Source organism: Oncorhynchus nerka, linkage group LG4, assembly GCF_034236695.1.
Source record: "Oncorhynchus nerka isolate Pitt River linkage group LG4, Oner_Uvic_2.0, whole genome shotgun sequence".
NCBI classification, from domain to species: Eukaryota; Metazoa; Chordata; class Actinopteri; order Salmoniformes; family Salmonidae; genus Oncorhynchus; species Oncorhynchus nerka.
This window is the reverse complement of record NC_088399.1, coordinates 40,743,555-40,758,511: the sequence shown is the minus strand read 5'-3', so window position 1 is coordinate 40,758,511 and position 14,957 is coordinate 40,743,555. Positions and strand designations below refer to the sequence as shown.

General features: G+C 42.5%; 1 protein-coding gene across 1 annotated transcript in view; it reads right to left on the bottom strand.

The window, feature by feature from the left end:
* antxr1b (ANTXR cell adhesion molecule 1b) overlaps positions 1 to 12,458 on the bottom strand; it is a 36,374-nt gene extending 23,916 nt beyond the window's left edge. Inside the window, exon 1 of the mRNA XM_029653899.2 lies at positions 12,040 to 12,458. Coding sequence (XP_029509759.2) covers positions 12,040 to 12,194 — 155 coding nt within the window. The 5' untranslated portion in view covers positions 12,195 to 12,458. The remainder of the gene's footprint in view (positions 1 to 12,039) is intronic.
* Positions 12,459 to 14,957: the final 2,499 nt, after the last annotated feature.

Genomic DNA, 14,957 nt, shown 5'->3' with positions numbered 1-14,957 from the left:
GAGTTGCTTTGCATCTTCGGGTTTCATTTCCAAAATAAAAGTCTAGAGCTTGTTTTAGAACTGCATTCAATGACGACATGATACCAGTAGATAGCGGAGAATAGGCTTGGGCCTTCAGCAAATGACTTCTGTGAGAATGATAAACGGTACAGAAGAGCGTTGTCTAGAATAACCGCTTGAGCTGCAAAATAGAAAGTATTTATGACTTAGGCTTGGCCTATTCCGCTCTCTAAATATGCCATGCTGTTGTGTTATTTAATGGCCATACAATTGCATTATTTATTTTTATAGCTGCGTGTGGCTACTGTGGTGATCATGTAACCTAATGAATCACACTTTTTCCAGTATTTGGGAGCACAGACTGTAGGACTTATATTAGGCATTTTAACTGTTGTATTAGTAAATTCCACTCTGTATGTTGGCTTGTTATAGCCATTTGCATTGCACATTCCATTGCACAGCCTCTGTACCCATATCAATAAATAAGACAAAACAAAATATTGATAAAATCTTGGCTATAACCTGTTCTGGGCGAAATATCCACGGGGTCCCAAATGATCAAGACTATTTGTAGCCTATTCGTCTTGCCAGATCTGTTTTCCCTATCGCCCACTGCACATGCTTCTTCAAATAGTTTGTTAAACATTTATTTAGAGGCTATATTTATAGGCCTGTGATAAAAACAGTTATAAAACACAAAGAGTTCTAAATTACTTTGCAAGATACCAGCACACAAAATTATAGCCTAAATTGCAATTTCTACAAGTCGAAGGACTATTTTTTATTTGGATATAATGGTGGAAAATGACAAGATTGTTTTAACACTGTTTATGCATCGAATAGCTTTGATGAGTACTCTGTCATCTGTGTCTGTGTGGACTGAGTTGGGCCTCTGGGGCTTGGCGCTGGCAATTGATTTATGGTGATGGTACCTAGATTGAATTGGTGTTTGTGTACTGAGGTACCAGGGAGGAGATGGCTTTGGTATGGATAGCGGATAAGAAGAAGAACGCTGATTTCTATACAATTGGAACAGTCTTCACAGCAAATGCTATCTGGCTGGGGGATACTCCTTTCTCACATCCAAATCCTAACCTTTTGACTCATTTGTCGTGGCAGAATCAGAATTCTTTAGGTAACATTTATAAATAAGATGTTTTGTTCATTTTATAGCATGCTTATGTGGGAAAAAGTTACTTGGGCCCAGAGAGGGGAGAGGTCTGGTTAGTCTTATCTGTGAATATGTCATGTGTAAACGTATCTTTTAAACCATGTGAAGGGATGATTGAGGGGGAACCAATTATCTCTTGGCTCCACAATGTCTGCGTGCCAGTCACTGTCTCTCTGTGATCTTGTCCAGGAGGGGGTGTATTTCATATATGCCATTGGAAGAGGTAGTGTTTTTGGTTCTGAGTGGTACCAAGAGCGAGATAAGAACATAGTTCAGGAGACCAAAGCTGAACGATAATTTGTAGCCAATGCTGTCTGGCTATGTGTGTCTTTGCTATAAAGGATCTCAGTTGCAATGTGTAAGCACTCTCAGAGAATTCATTTATAGACACTGAATTGATCTGAGAGTCACAGGGTTGTGATGGAGCTCATATAATTAAAGATGGACTTTATGATAACTGTCTTGTGTGTGGTTTGCTCTCTTGTGATTTGGTAATACAGGACATTTCCACTACACATTCCACACATCTGTTGTTAGTCATGTATTCAGGAGGATGTGTCTTAACTATAAAATGCTGTGGCTCAGTTCTACTCGTTGGGTTCTCAGCAATCAACTTGGAGTGATTGTTGACCAGCTCCATTACTGCAATAATTCATCAATATTAAAGTATGATTGTTTGAAGCATCTCTCACTTGGTTAGAATTTCCACCACAATAGGCTTACATTTAACATTGAATTATTAAAGTGACAGGCTAAAGAACTTGAGAATTTAGATCATTTTGAATACTCACATGGATTTCAATAAAGAAATGGATAAGTCTGTTCATTTCCCTTTGATTGAGTTCCTATTGCAACTCAGACAAATGACTGACGTACTGACTGACTGAAGTAAATGAAGGATGAGGCACTTCCGGGTTGGAGCGAGCGGTTGGAGCGAGCGGTCGCATCTGCACTCGGTCCGCAGGTAGTATTACATTTCATTACATTTCATTATAGTACAACGGTTTGATTTGTCTAATCTTATCAATTTCTTCTTAGCTAGCTACACAGCCGTCTTTGTTTCATAGATAATTGCGTAATTATCGTATTTCGTCGTCCTAACGCAGTCTACACTGCCCTGCAGCTAGCCAGCTAGCTAACGTCCACCGTTAGCTAGTCCACCGTCTACCGATTAGCAGCACAACTATTACACTCAACTGAACGACTTGATTAGTGTAGTGTTAGCTAGCTACATAGTTGTCTTTGCTGTCTTCGTACCCAAGATAATTGTGTAGTTTAGAGTGTGTAGTTTTATGTCGTCCTTAACATAGGAGACTCTGCTAGCTAGCCAACAGCTAGCCAACGTCTACCGAACAGAACTTCTGCACTCAACAATCCGGTCGCATTTCGCTCGCTCCACAGGTAGTATCACATTTTTCATTTCATTTCATTACAGTACAACGGCTTGATTTGTTTGATCGTAGCTAGCTACATAGCTAGCTACACAGCCGTCTTTGTATCAAAGATAATTGTGTAGTCTAGAGCGACTTCCTAGGTTAGTTAGCCAGCTATTGTCGTTCTTTTAACGCAACGTAACGTAATCAACACTGCTAGCTAGCCAGCTAGCCCCGAATAGCAGCACAGTAGAAACTATTACACTCAACGGAACGACTTGATTAGTGTAGTGTCAACAACGCAGCCAATGCCAACTAGCCTACTTAGTCAACAACGCAGCCTCTGCCAGCTAGCCTACTTCAGCAGTACTGTATCATTTTAATCATTTTAGTCAATAAGATTCTTGCTACGTAAGCTTAACTCTCTGAACACTCGTGACGTGTAGTCCACTTGTCATTCCAATCTCCTTTGCATTAGCGTAGCCTCTTGTGTAGCCTGTCAACTATGTGTCTGTCTATCCCTGTTCTCTCCTCTCTGCACAGACCATACAAACGCTCCACACCGCGTGGCCGCGGCCACCCTAATCTGGTGGTCCCAGCGCACGACCCACGTGGAGTTCCAGGTCTCCGGTAGCCTCTGGAACTGCCGATCTGCGGCCAACAAGGCAGAGTTCATCTCCGCCTATGTCTCCTCCAGTCCCTCGACTTCTTGGCACTGACGGAAACATGGATCACCACAGACAACACTGCTACTCCTACTGCTCTCTCTTCGTCTGCCCACGTGTTCTCGCACACCCCGAGAGCTTCTGGTCAGCGGGGTGGTGGCACAGGGATCCTCATCTCTCCCAAGTGGTCATTCTCTCTTTCTCCCCTTACCCATCTGTCTATCGCCTCCTTTGAATTCCATGCTGTCACAGTTACCAGCCCTTTCAAGCTTAACATCCTTATCATTTATCGCCCTCCAGGTTCCTCGGAGAGTTCATCAATGAGCTTGATGCCTTGATAAGCTCCTTTCCTGAGGACGGCTCACCTCTCACAGTTCTGGGCGACTTTAACCTCCCCACGCCTACCTTGACTCATTCCTCTCTGCCTCCTTCTTTCCACTCCTCTCCTCTTTGACCTCACCCTCTCACCTTCCCCCTACTCACAAGGCAGGAAATACGCTCGACCTCATCTTTACTAGATGCTGTTCTTCCACTAACCTCGTTGCAACTCCCCTCCAAGTCTCCGACCACTACCTTGTATCCTTTTCCCTCTCGCTCTCATCCAACACTTCCCACACTGCCCCTACTGGATGGTATCGCGCCGTCCCAACCTTCGCTCTCTCTCCCCCGCTACTCTCTCCTCTTCCATCCTATCATCTCTTCCCTCTGCTCAAACCTTCTCCAACCTATCTCCTGATTCTGCCTCCTCAACCCTCCTCTCCTCCCTTTCTGCATCCTTTGACTCTCTATGTCCCCTATCCTCCAGGCCGGCTCGGTCCTCCCCTCCCGCTCCGTGGCTCGACGACTCATTGCGAGCTCACAGAACAGGGCTCCGGGCAGCCGAGGGAAATGGAGGAAAACTCGCCTCCCTGCGGACCTGACATCCTTTCACTCCTCCTCTCTACATTTTCCTCTTCTCTCTCTGCTGCTAAAGCCACTTTCTACCACTCTAAATTCCAAGCATCTGCCTCTAACCCTAGGAAGCTCTTTGCAACCTTCTCCTCCCTCCTGAATCCTCCTCCCCTCCCCCCTCCTCCCTCTCTGCAGATGACTTCGTCAACCATTTTGAAAAGAAGGTCGACGACATCCGATCCTCGTTTGCTAAGTCAAACGACACCGCTGGTTCTGCTCACACTGCCCTACCCTGTGCTCTGACCTCTTTCTCCCCTCTCTCTCCAGATGAAATCTCGCGTCTTGTGACGGCCGGCCGCCCTACAACCTGCCCGCTTGACCCTATCCCCTCCTCTCTTCTCCAGACCATTTCCGGAGACCTCCTCCCCTACCTCACCTCGCTCATCAACTCATCCCTGACCGCTGGCTACGTCCCTTCCGTCTTCAAGAGAGCGAGAGTTGCACCCCTTCTGAAAAAACCTACACTCGATCCCTCCGATGTCAACAACTACAGACCAGTATCCCTTCTTTCTTTTCTCTCCAAAACTCTTGAACGTGCCGTCCTTGGCCAGCTCTCCCGCTATCTCTCTCAGAATGACCTTCTTGATCCAAATCAGTCAGGTTTCAAGACTAGTCATTCAACTGAGACTGCTCTTCTCTGTATCACGGAGGCGCTCCGCACTGCTAAAGCTAACTCTCTCTCCTCTGCTCTCATCCTTCTAGACCTATCGGCTGCCTTCGATACTGTGAACCATCAGATCCTCCTCTCCACCCTCTCCGAGTTGGGCATCTCCGGCGTGGCCCACGCTTGATTGCGTCCTACCTGACAGGTCGCTCCTACCAGGTGGCGTGGCGAGAATCCGTCTCCACACCACGTGCTCTCACCACTGGTGTCCCCAGGGCTCTGTTCTAGGCCCTCTCCTATTCTCGCTATACACCAAGTCACTTGGCTCTGTCATAACCTCACATGGTCTCTCCTATCATTGCTATGCAGACGACACACAATTAATCTTCTCCTTTCCCCTTCTGATGACCAGGTGGCGAATCGCATCTCTGCATGTCTGGCAGACATATCCGTGTGGATGACGGATCACCACCTCAAGCTGAACCTCGGCAAGACGGAACTGCTCTTCCTCCCGGGGAAGGACTGCCCGTTCCATGATCTCGCCATCACGGTTGACAACTCCATTGTGTCCTCCTCCCAGAGCGCTAAGAACCTTGGCGTGATCCTGGACAACACCCTGTCGTTCTCAACTAACATCAAGGCGGTGGCCCGTTCCTGTAGGTTCATGCTCTACAACATCCGCAGAGTACGACCCTGCCTCACACAGGAAGCGGCGCAGGTCCTAATCCAGGCACTTGTCATCTCCCGTCTGGATTACTGCAACTCGCTGTTGGCTGGGCTCCTGCCTGTGCCATTAAACCCCTACAACTCATCCAGAACGCCGCAGCCCGTCTGGTGTTCAACCTTCCCAAGTTCTCTCACGTCACCCCGCTCCTCCGCTCCCTCCACTGGCTTCCAGTTGAAGCTCGCATCCGCTACAAGACCATGGTGCTTGCCTACGGAGCTGTGAGGGGAACGGCACCTCAGTACCTCCAGGCTCTGATCAGGCCCTACACCCAAACAAGGGCACTGCGTTCATCCACCTCTGGCCTGCTCGCCTCCCTACCACTGAGGAAGTACAGTTCCCGCTCAGCCCAGTCAAAACTGTTCGCTGCTCTGGCCCCCCAATGGTGGAACAAACTCCCTCACGACGCCAGGACAGCGGAGTCAATCACCACCTTCCGGAGACACCTGAAACCCCACCTCTTTAAGGAATACCTAGGATAGGATAAAGTAATCCCTCTCACCCCCCCTCCCCCTGAAAAGATTTAGATGCACTACTGTTCCACTGGAGGTCATAAGGTGAATGCACCAATTTGTAAGTCGCTCTGGATAAGAGCGTCTGCTAAATGACTTAAATGTAAATGTTAAATGTTAAATGTTCAAATGTGTTGGAATGACGAGTTGCACGCATCATGCACGCTCTGCACTTTATTTGGCTAGTAGGCCAATATTAGAGTATAATGACTCTATTGATGCATGCCTCCAGAAGGGCATCTTCTGAGGCTGAGATGTGCTGTTTCGAAGGCTCATAGTACTGTGTTGCTGCACGGAGATCACAAGCTCTTCAGCTGGGCAACAGTGTCGTGATGGAGCCTATACGGAGACTACCCAAGACCACTGCAACAGAGTTATTGTAAAGTGTGGGAATAAGCTTATGCCAGATTTAGCCTATGTATAAGGGCACAAGGCGAGATCTATATGCAGACACGAGGCAGAAGGTTGAGCTCCAATATCTATTATAACACAAGTGGTAGGCAAAAGGCAGGTCGGATACAGGTGAGAGTTCATAAACCAGGTCAGAGTCCAACCAGTACAGAGCGTTAGACAGTCTCGAGGTCAGGACAGGCAGTGGTTCAGTAACCAGGTCTGAGTCCGAACAGTACAAGACGTTAGGCAGGCTCGAGGTCAGGGCAGGAAGAATGGTCAGGCAGGCGGGTTCGGTGTCAGGACAGGCAAGGGTCAAAACCAGGATGACTAGGAAAAATAGAGATTGGAGGGGAAATAGGAGCTAAGAGATGACATCTGGTTGACTTGGCAAACCAGACAAACTGGCACAGAGAGACAGAAAACACAAGTATAAATACACCAGGGATGATGAGCGACACCTGGAGGGGGTGGAGTCAAGGACAGGTGAAACAGATCAGGGTGTGACACTATGTTTAACCTCTCCCTTGTTAATTTCAAAGTCCATATGTTCATGACCCGATTCATATAAAGTCTTATTAACCCCTCCTACAGAATATGCTTTGGCAAGATTTTGAGTGATGAAATAAATATGAAAAGAATCTATTAAAAAAACAAACATTTTGAGTGGCAAAGAATCCAGTGGTCATACCTAATTCATAGATTCACCAAACATCTATTATATGTTTCATTATTCCTGGTAGATACTACTGTTTATGATTGCAGACAGAGCCCAGAGAATGGGATGGTGCAATGTTTAATTAGTCATATTTTGATAAGGTGCATGCATGGGGATGTCCACGTCACCCAGAGATAATTATGCCCATGCTATAGAGACACACCTAGTGAACTGAAACTTCACTGTTGTAGGCATAATACAGTTATTGCTACCTATACTTGCGCTGGCAAACAAATACATTACATTAGCTACCTAAATGTGATGTAAACTTAACTGAGGAGTAATAAATGGAGACTTTTAACTTGAAAACGTGCAGGATACCTCTTTCCGGTTTCCCTGGCTTACATTTTTTTATATTGTGTTATGATTGTTCACGAGGCACTCCTGAAAGGCCATGTGGGGAATTTGTTTTGTTTGTTGGTGAGATGAAACTACCAAAACTCCGTAAGGTGTTATTGTACGTCAAAATTGCAACACAAGATATGTTCAAGCCTAAAATGTTAGTCCGTAATCGGAACACGGTGTTTGTACATTCACAGATTAAATGTTACGTTTCATGTTTCACGCATGGGTTTTCTTACGATCCTAACAATTACGTAGGGAGTTTCTTACGATCCTAACAATTACGTAGGGAGTTTCTTACGATCCTAACAATTACGTAGGGAGTTTCTTACGATCCTAACGATACGTACGTTCAACTTTTGGGAGGTATCTCGCTCCATACATTTGAGTCCTTGTGACTGCCATTCAAATTCTCTACATCGTTCTGTTGCTTAGCCTAGGCGAACACCTTGCTTAGCCTACAGTATTTTAGAGAGTCTAACAGCTACAGATGTAAAATCTTAAATTGATTACTCTTTTGTTGCTGAGAATTTTCCTGCATGAGGTTTAAAAAGGCTTCTAAAGTGTGTAATTTCCACTTTAAAATGTCAGACTTGATTTGCCCTAATGGAAGATGTATCAACCCCTAAATAAATATGAATTCTAATCCACATAATAATGACCATTTCCTGTCGCTGCAGGATTATTTTCCTGCTGTTGAAAACTGTCTCAAATTAAGACCCTACATCTATAGGTTTATATGACCAAAGGGAAGTTCATAATAACAACTTTATTCAACTTTAACAACTTTATTCATGGTGCTTTACTAACAGTAGTATTTCCAACCTTATGGCAACTATCTTTCTAATGACTGTAGGTTAGTAGTCTACATGAGCAGACCCAATAAAACAAATAATATTGAGATTCTGGAGACTGGGGGCTGTGCTTGTGTAGCCTGTGTGTCTCATGTCAACCCGCCCTCCAAATTCGCAACAACACCTCCTTTTTGCAGGCCATTATAACCCTACAGTGGCCCACTAGATTGAGTACCCATTACCTGAAGGCGAATAGTTAGAGTGGGCAAGTGAAAATAATTAGAATATGGTGGGTGAAAAGAGCCAAAAATGAGCCAAACTACCTACTGTCGCCTACCATTAAACCACAGGAGAATGCTGAGGGGAGGATGGCTCATAATAATGGTCAGAACGGAGCAAATGAAATGGCATCAAACACCAGGAAACCATGTGTTTGATGTATTTGATACTATTCCACTGATTCCGCTCCAGTCATTACCCCAAGCCCGTTCTCCACAATTAAGGTGCCACCAACCTCCTGTGGATTGAACGTCTAACTGACATGTCCTGATACCAACGCCTGACTAACCTCTGCTTGACACCTGCGTCTTAAAAAATAGCATTGAGCTATATTGGTCATCTGCAGGCTTTTATAATACCATAAACCTCTCAACTGCGGCAAGGTCTACTCATTAAATTTTGATTCTATTGTCTTTATTTTAGGTAACAAAGAAGTCCTCTGCTGGCAACTGTAGCCTATATTCTGCTGTTGTTGTTTTTTTGGCACCGTTGCATTTGATGTAAACCGCATGGCAATTACGCACTCCAACGGTAATTATATGCAATACAGTTGAAGTTGGAAGTTTACATACACCTTCCAATTTACATTCCAATTTAATCCTAGTAAATAATTCCCTGTTTTAGGTCAGGTCAGGTCAGTATACTGGTTTTAATGTCTGTGATCTGGGTTAGCTAACAACATTAGCTAAGCTAACGTCAGCAAGTGAACAAGATAGCGAGCTAGCTAGCATTAGCATTCTTGGTTATGACATATTTAAAGACCTAGGATTTTTTGCTATTTACTTTGTCTGTGTAAATTAGGTTAACGTTCATCTAAAAGCCAAAGTCTCAGAATGGGTCAAATTGTATTCTTCTTTTAGCTAACTATATTTGGTTAGATCACTCAGATGATGTATGAAAACAGAATAGCCAAATATCACATAGTTCAATCACATAAAATGTATATTTGCTGGGTAAAACTTTACAATAACTGCGGCCAGTGGTGGAAAAAGTACCAACTCCCATACTTGAGTAAAAGTAAAGATACTTTAATTGAAAATTACTCAAGTAAAAGTGAAAGTCACCAAGTAAACTCCTACTTGAGTAAAGGTCATATTTTCAAACAGCTCTTACACTAAAAGGGCATTATCACAATTTTCACAGTGTTATTCCAACCTCATAGGTTGGAAATATATATAAAATACAGGACAATTTAGTTGTTGACTGCTCTGGGCCTTTAAGCAGGCCAGAAGCCAGTTCATTCAATATTCTGCATTCTGAGATGAATGCAATTTCAACTCATGCAGTAGTCACAAGCATCTAAGCATGTAAGCATGTTGATACACTTGCCATGGATAATTTTATCTTCAAGTCTACCTGGGCCTGCTTACAGCTTATTCAGCCATATTTGTTGATATAACATCTTAATGTCATAAGGAGTTGGCCAGAGAGCAGAAACAGCTGCATTAAAATAAACTATATACAATTATATACCGTATCTGGGGTGATAGAGAAAGAAAGAAACCAAGAGAAACTCTGTAATGACAATGTTACCGATAAAACCACAGAGCAAATCAATATCGTTTCCCCCCCGACTTTTACTGACACCTCTGAGAATACTGTGTACTTTCTTAGCTTTTTTCATTTCGACAAGAGATGTGGTGGAATAATCCTTTATCCTCTTTGGGGTGTTAATTTGAATGCATTTTATACAAATGTCATTATGATTTACTTCTGTCAGGCATCTTTTCAGAATCACATCAAAGTTAGTCTGAGTGAAGAGATGATCTTTGCCCTGCAGAACCAGCAGAACGAGGATTGTGTGTGTGTGTGTGTGTGTGTGTGTGTGTGTGTGTGTGTGTGTGTGTGTGTGTGTGTGTGTGTGTGGGAGAGAAAGAGAGCAAGAGAATGAGAAAAAGTGTGCACTAATGTAATACGTTTTCATAGAAATATGTTTTTTTAGTGCAGTCACAAAAGCAGGGACCTTTTGAAATGGGGAGTAGTTTGGGCAGCATTAAGGAAAAATATTATTCAGATGATTATTCACTGGTGCAGCACAAAGTGAGCACAGCATTTTCCAAAACACCAGTCAAATAGGATAATGTCACTGCGACTTTGAGATGTGAACACTTTAGACTTTAGAAAAGTATGGCACATAGAGCAATGCATGGATGGATGGATCGCAACACGTGCCTTTTTCTATAAGCCCACAGATGTGCCAGAGGTTTTGAGTGATTGGCCGATTCCGACTGACACAATAGCAATACTGCAGATATGAATAGTTATAGAATGTCCCACATATTTTCTGGATCCGTTTAATTTCAATACTTCAAAGATGTTGTTTCTTGAAAGTCTGAATACATTGATTGGAAAGGATGAATCAAAAGATCTCTCTTTTTTCTCTCTCTCTCCACCTCTCTTTCTCTTCCTCCCTTTGCTTCCCTCCCACTTTTCCATCCTCCGTACTGCGATATGAGTCCCAGTCCTGACACAGCTGCCAGAAACTCTGGAGCTTTGGAACATCTGGGCCTAATGGTGAAAGGGTTCTGCAGACCAGACAGACATGGAGAGGGGGTTGGGGTCTAGAGAAAGACAGGAGCTCTCCCAACTCACTCCACATTACACTATGAAAGGGAAGTGAAGGAGCCTACCATTCATTGTCCTGCATGCTCTATGAACACAGTCACACACATGCATACTGCATTATGATTCAAGTGTGTGAAATACTGCATGTGATCTATAGAACATTCCATCTGAATGATTTGAATTTGCTCTGAGAGATGAACGGTAAAGTAGTAAAGCAAATCTAACGTACCAATGCACTGTTTTGCCACTTCCTAACTGATGTGGTTGCTTTTCCAGTTTCAAGAGCTGACTTTAACTTCTTTTATTTTATTGTTCTCTTTATGGTAAGTACCATATGCATCCAAATAACTTGTAAAAAAATATATGAACTAATGGTTTCGCAAGGCTATTTTGTTCCAAAATCAATCTTGTTTGCGAAGCAACTTTCCTACATCCTGAATAGTGTGACTGCTCACAAGAGGATGCCTATTGAGTAAGACAGCACTAACTTATTCTAAGGCCAATAAGAGCACGGCAAGTTTATAGATATGTTTAGTTGGCAGTTTTTTCCATTTCTACTTTCCATTTTCCTGTAGAAATTTATGAAGCCTCGTGATAGAGCAGGTGAGGAAGCTGAGGAACTTAATTTACTTCCTCAGATTTAGTCCCCCCCCCCCCCTCCCACCTAACACACTAATACATTTCCAATGAGCCCTGGAGCGATACAGTATGGCTAATCTGGCTATCAAAACATTAATATTAGACTACCTTTTGTTTAGAGAAGTTTGTAAAGAAAAGTGTAATTGCTCAGTGTATTTATCTGGGTAAAATTGATAAGAATGCAGAGAAACGGCCAACGTGGTAGGTGACTTGTTGGGACTAAATGGAAGCAGAATCTTACAGAGCCGCTATGGATGCTTCTACAGTAAGGTGAGACTGGGAGCTTGCAAGAAGACAGAGGAGCACACTCACTTGTCCAAAACGAAGTAAAGGTCAAACCCCCCATAGCAGGAGGACCCTGCCTCCCTCCTGTCAGGGCTTTGTCCTGCAGTGCCTGCCACCAGAATGGCCATCAGTGTGCAGATCTCTGCTGCAAGCATGGCCTGCCTGCAACTGCACAGAGACATTATTCCAGCTTCAGGAGAAGGCTCCAACGACAAAATTAACACATAAAAAAATCCAGAACAAGTCCAAATGATCTCCTTTCAGATTGTTTCAAGTAGTTCCTGTGTTCCCCAGTACCTCACAATGCTCTAAAATGTAAGATTCCAGGCATGAAATATTCCCAGTCTGGATCAGCGTCCCATCTCCACAGCAGCAGTCCTGTGCTGGGAGACGGGAAGTGGAAGAGCTGTTCCAGGACAAACACACTCCCTCTCTCAAACACACACACACACACACACACACACTGGCAGAGGGGATACACTTTTGTCCCTCAATACTTTTTTCTTTCTCTCTTTATTTTGTCTTTCTTTAAAAAAATATTTTGTAACTGTTCCCTACATCAGCAATAGCGCCACTTAGTGGAAGGTGTGATATGACTACATTGATCATGATTCCCCTTCAGTCTCTTGTTCCTTTTCATTTTAAAACACATTAGCACACTTTTCAAAATACTTTATGTAAAGTTTATAACAGCAAAAACTTGTAACAAATCCTGTCAGATGTACAATATGTTAAATTATGCAAATGTTTTAGTGGATAAGTCTTTCATATTTGTTGCTTCACATGTTTTGAAGCAACACATCTACCGTACACTGGAACTAGTCAGTAGCAGCAGTTTAATTGAAACCTGTCACAATCAATCAAATCTGGCTAAATTGGTAAAAGTCATTGCTTTCCAATAGGTTGTAGTGATTACAGGTTTAACTTGTTACACACTCAAAGACACAGATCTAAGAACATCATCTTATTTTCTACATAAATGATATTTTAATCATATGCATTGACTAACCTAAGGGTGCTAATTATGTTGTTCAATATGTTTCTAAACCCTTCTACATTGATATGGATGCTACTATGATTACGGATCATCCTGATGAATTGTGAATAGTGATAAGGGAGAAATTTACAGAAGCACATCACACCCCCAAGACATGCTAACCTCTCACCATTACAATAACAAAGGAGGTTAGCGTTTTTTTAAATGCATGATTCAATTAGGATTATCCGTAATCATGATAGCATCCACATGAATACAGAAGTGTTTAGAAACATATTCTATTCTTATTTACAATTAAAGTGACTGCAAAATGATACAATACATTATTTACCATTCATTTCTATTGAATAAGACAGCACTGACTTCTATTGGGCACAAAATAATCTGAAACACATCCAAAATACAGAGCGAATGCATCCAACAAAATGTTAGAGTCACAAACTTCATGTAGTCATGGTGTGCGATAAATATGGGACCAAATACTTAACCTTTTACTACTTTTATACATATATATAAGTGAAATTGTCCTAATACTTTTGGTCCCCTAAAATGGGAAGACTATGTACATAAAGTGCAGTAATCTCTAAACGGTTCACCCGATATGGATGAAAAGCTGACAATCTGCATTTAACCTCATAGTCATTAAATAATTTCAAATCCAAAATGCTGGACTACAGAACCCAAAATAAGAACAAATTGTGTCACTGTCCCAATACTTTTGGAGATCACGATGAGGTTTATCCTTGAAAGTTGAGGAGGGCCTGATGCAAAGTGCACATTGAATTCATGTGATACAGATCGCCTAAACGTATCTCATAATAATGACTTACTATCTCATAATTAGGACTTAGTATCTCATGATTATGACTTACATATTTCATAATAATGACTTGCTATCTCATAATAATGACGTACTATTTCATAATTATGACTTACTATCTCATAACTCGTGGTCAGATTACATGTATTGCATGGTGGGAACGAGCTTCCATAGACAGCAATGTACAGTAGTTGGCAAGAGCACAAACAGATCTGGGACCAGAATGCTTAGCAGTTTGCTTAGCAGTTTTAACATGATGACCAATAAATCTCCTCTATGTCTTCAGAGGTTGATGAATACCAGCATTGTAAATCACATCATGAGTCATACTGACCATTGTCTTTTTTTTCAGTTCTGTATATCTTTATTGTCCCCGAAACATATGAAAATACACAACATAAAATAAAACCATATAATCCAACATACAGTTGAAGTCGGAAGTTTAATACACCTTAGCCAAATACATTTAAACTCAGTTTTCACAATTCCTGACATTTAATCCCAGTAAAAACTCCCTGTTTTAGGTCAGTTAGGATATCCACTTAATTTTAAGAATGTGAAATGTCAGAATAATAGTAGAGAGAATGATTTATTTCAGCTTTTATTTCATTCATCACATTCCCAGTGGGTCAGAAGTTTACATACACTCAATTAGTATTTGGTAGCATTGTATTTAAATTGTTTAACTTGGGTCAACAGTTTTGGGTAGCCTTCCACAAGCTTCCCACAATAAGTTTGATGAACTTTGGCCCATTCCTCCTGACAGAGTTGGTGTAACTGAATCAGGTTTGTAGGCCTCCTTGCTCGCACACACTTTTTTAGTTCTGCCTACAAATGTTCTAGGATTGAGGTCAGGGTTTTGTGATGGCCACTCCAATACCTTGACTTTGTTGTCCTTAAGCCATTTTGCCACAACTTTGGAAGTATGCTTGGGGTCATTGTCCATTTGGAAGACCCATTTGCGACCAAGCTTTAACTTCCTGACTGATGTCTTGAGATGTTGCTTCAATATATCCACATAATTGTCCCTCCTCATGATGCCATCTATTTTGTGAAATGCACCAGTCCCTCCTGCAGCAAACACCCCCACAACATGATGCTGCCACCCCCATGCTTAACGGTTGGGAT